The sequence below is a fragment of the Malus domestica genome, chromosome 10, assembly GCF_042453785.1.
Source record: "Malus domestica chromosome 10, GDT2T_hap1".
In the NCBI taxonomy this organism is placed as follows: Eukaryota; Viridiplantae; Streptophyta; class Magnoliopsida; order Rosales; family Rosaceae; genus Malus; species Malus domestica.
Window position 1 is genome coordinate 33,826,516 of NC_091670.1, and position 1,251 is coordinate 33,827,766.

General features: G+C 38.0%; 1 protein-coding gene across 1 annotated transcript; it reads right to left on the reverse strand.

Moving 5' to 3' along the window:
• Positions 1-227: 227 nt before the first annotated feature.
• On the reverse strand, positions 228-860 carry LOC139188690 (secreted RxLR effector protein 161-like). Its single transcript, XM_070806364.1, has one exon. The coding sequence runs from the start codon at positions 858-860 to the stop codon at positions 228-230; it is 633 nt and encodes a 210-aa protein (XP_070662465.1).
• Between the last annotated feature and the right edge of the window lie 391 nt (positions 861-1,251).

The following is a 1,251-nucleotide window of genomic DNA, read 5'->3' on the forward strand; positions in this document are numbered from 1 at the left end:
CATTAATGGTTATCGGAGGATATCATCCATCCACTTGGAAGAAGATGAGAATGCTCAGTACAATTAAAAAGATAAGAACACCAGCTGTAATCTTTCTAAAACTAGAAAAAGAAACTAGCCGTTGCATTTAATGGCTCCTTCTAATTTTAGTAAGGTCTTCATTTCTTCACACTTCTCAGCTTCCTTTCGATTTCATCTGCAGGTTAACTCTAAAGCTAGGAGGCAGCTTAATTCTCAACAGCCTCTCCTAAGCTGCTTACTGGCTTCAGTCCTAACTTCATCCTCAAGTAATTGAATCGATCTTTAGGCAAAGCTTTTGTAAATATATTTGTCAACTGTTCTTGACTCCTGCAATATTCCACATCAATGGATCCTTGCTGCAATGCTTCCCAAATAAAATGATATTTCCTGTTTATATGTCTGGTTCTCTGATGAAAGACTGGATTTTTGACCATCGATATTGCTGACATGTTGTCACAAAACAATGGTGTTGCTTCAGTTTGCATTTCACTAAAATCATCCAACACAAATCTTAGCCAGATAGCTTGAGCTGTTGCCTCAGTTGCTGAGACATACTCTGCTTCTGCAGTTGACAATGCAACTATGTTTTGCTTGACTGAGGCCCATGAAAATGTACCATTACCAAAGCTGAATGCATACCCATATGTGCTCCTACTATCATATTCACTGCCAGCCCAATCTGAGTCACAAAATCCAATCAAAACAACATCCTTGTCCTTTGTAAATTCAATGCCATAGCTGAGAGTACCTTGAATGTATCTAAGAACTCTTTTAGCTATTCCCATGTGCTTCTTCGTGGGACCATGCATGAATCTTGATAGCAAACTGGCAGCATACATTATATCAGGCCTGGTTGCAGTTAAATATAATAGACTGCCAACAATTTTCCTAAACAAACCTTCATCAGCCAACTCACTTCCATCAACTTTCTTCAGTTTCTCACCAGTGGGTAGAGGAATTGTCACCGACTTACAATCCTCCAAGCCAAACTTTACGAGTAAAGACTTTGCATACTTGCTTTGATGAATAAAAACCCCTTTATCAGTTTATAGAACTCCCATTCCCAAGAAATGATGTAAGAGTCCTAAATCAGTCATCTTATATTTCTGCATCATGTCTCTTTTAAACTCATTGAGCAATGTATTGCTGCTTCCAGTGTACACTATATCATCAACATATATAGAGACTATGATCAGATTTCCTTCTTCATCAGTTCTGGTATATAAGGTA

Excerpts from the sequence above, each read along its gene's own strand:
- LOC139188690 (XM_070806364.1), bottom strand. The coding sequence starts at position 860 with ATGTATGCTGCCAGTTTGCTATCAAGATTCATGCATGGTCCCACGAAG.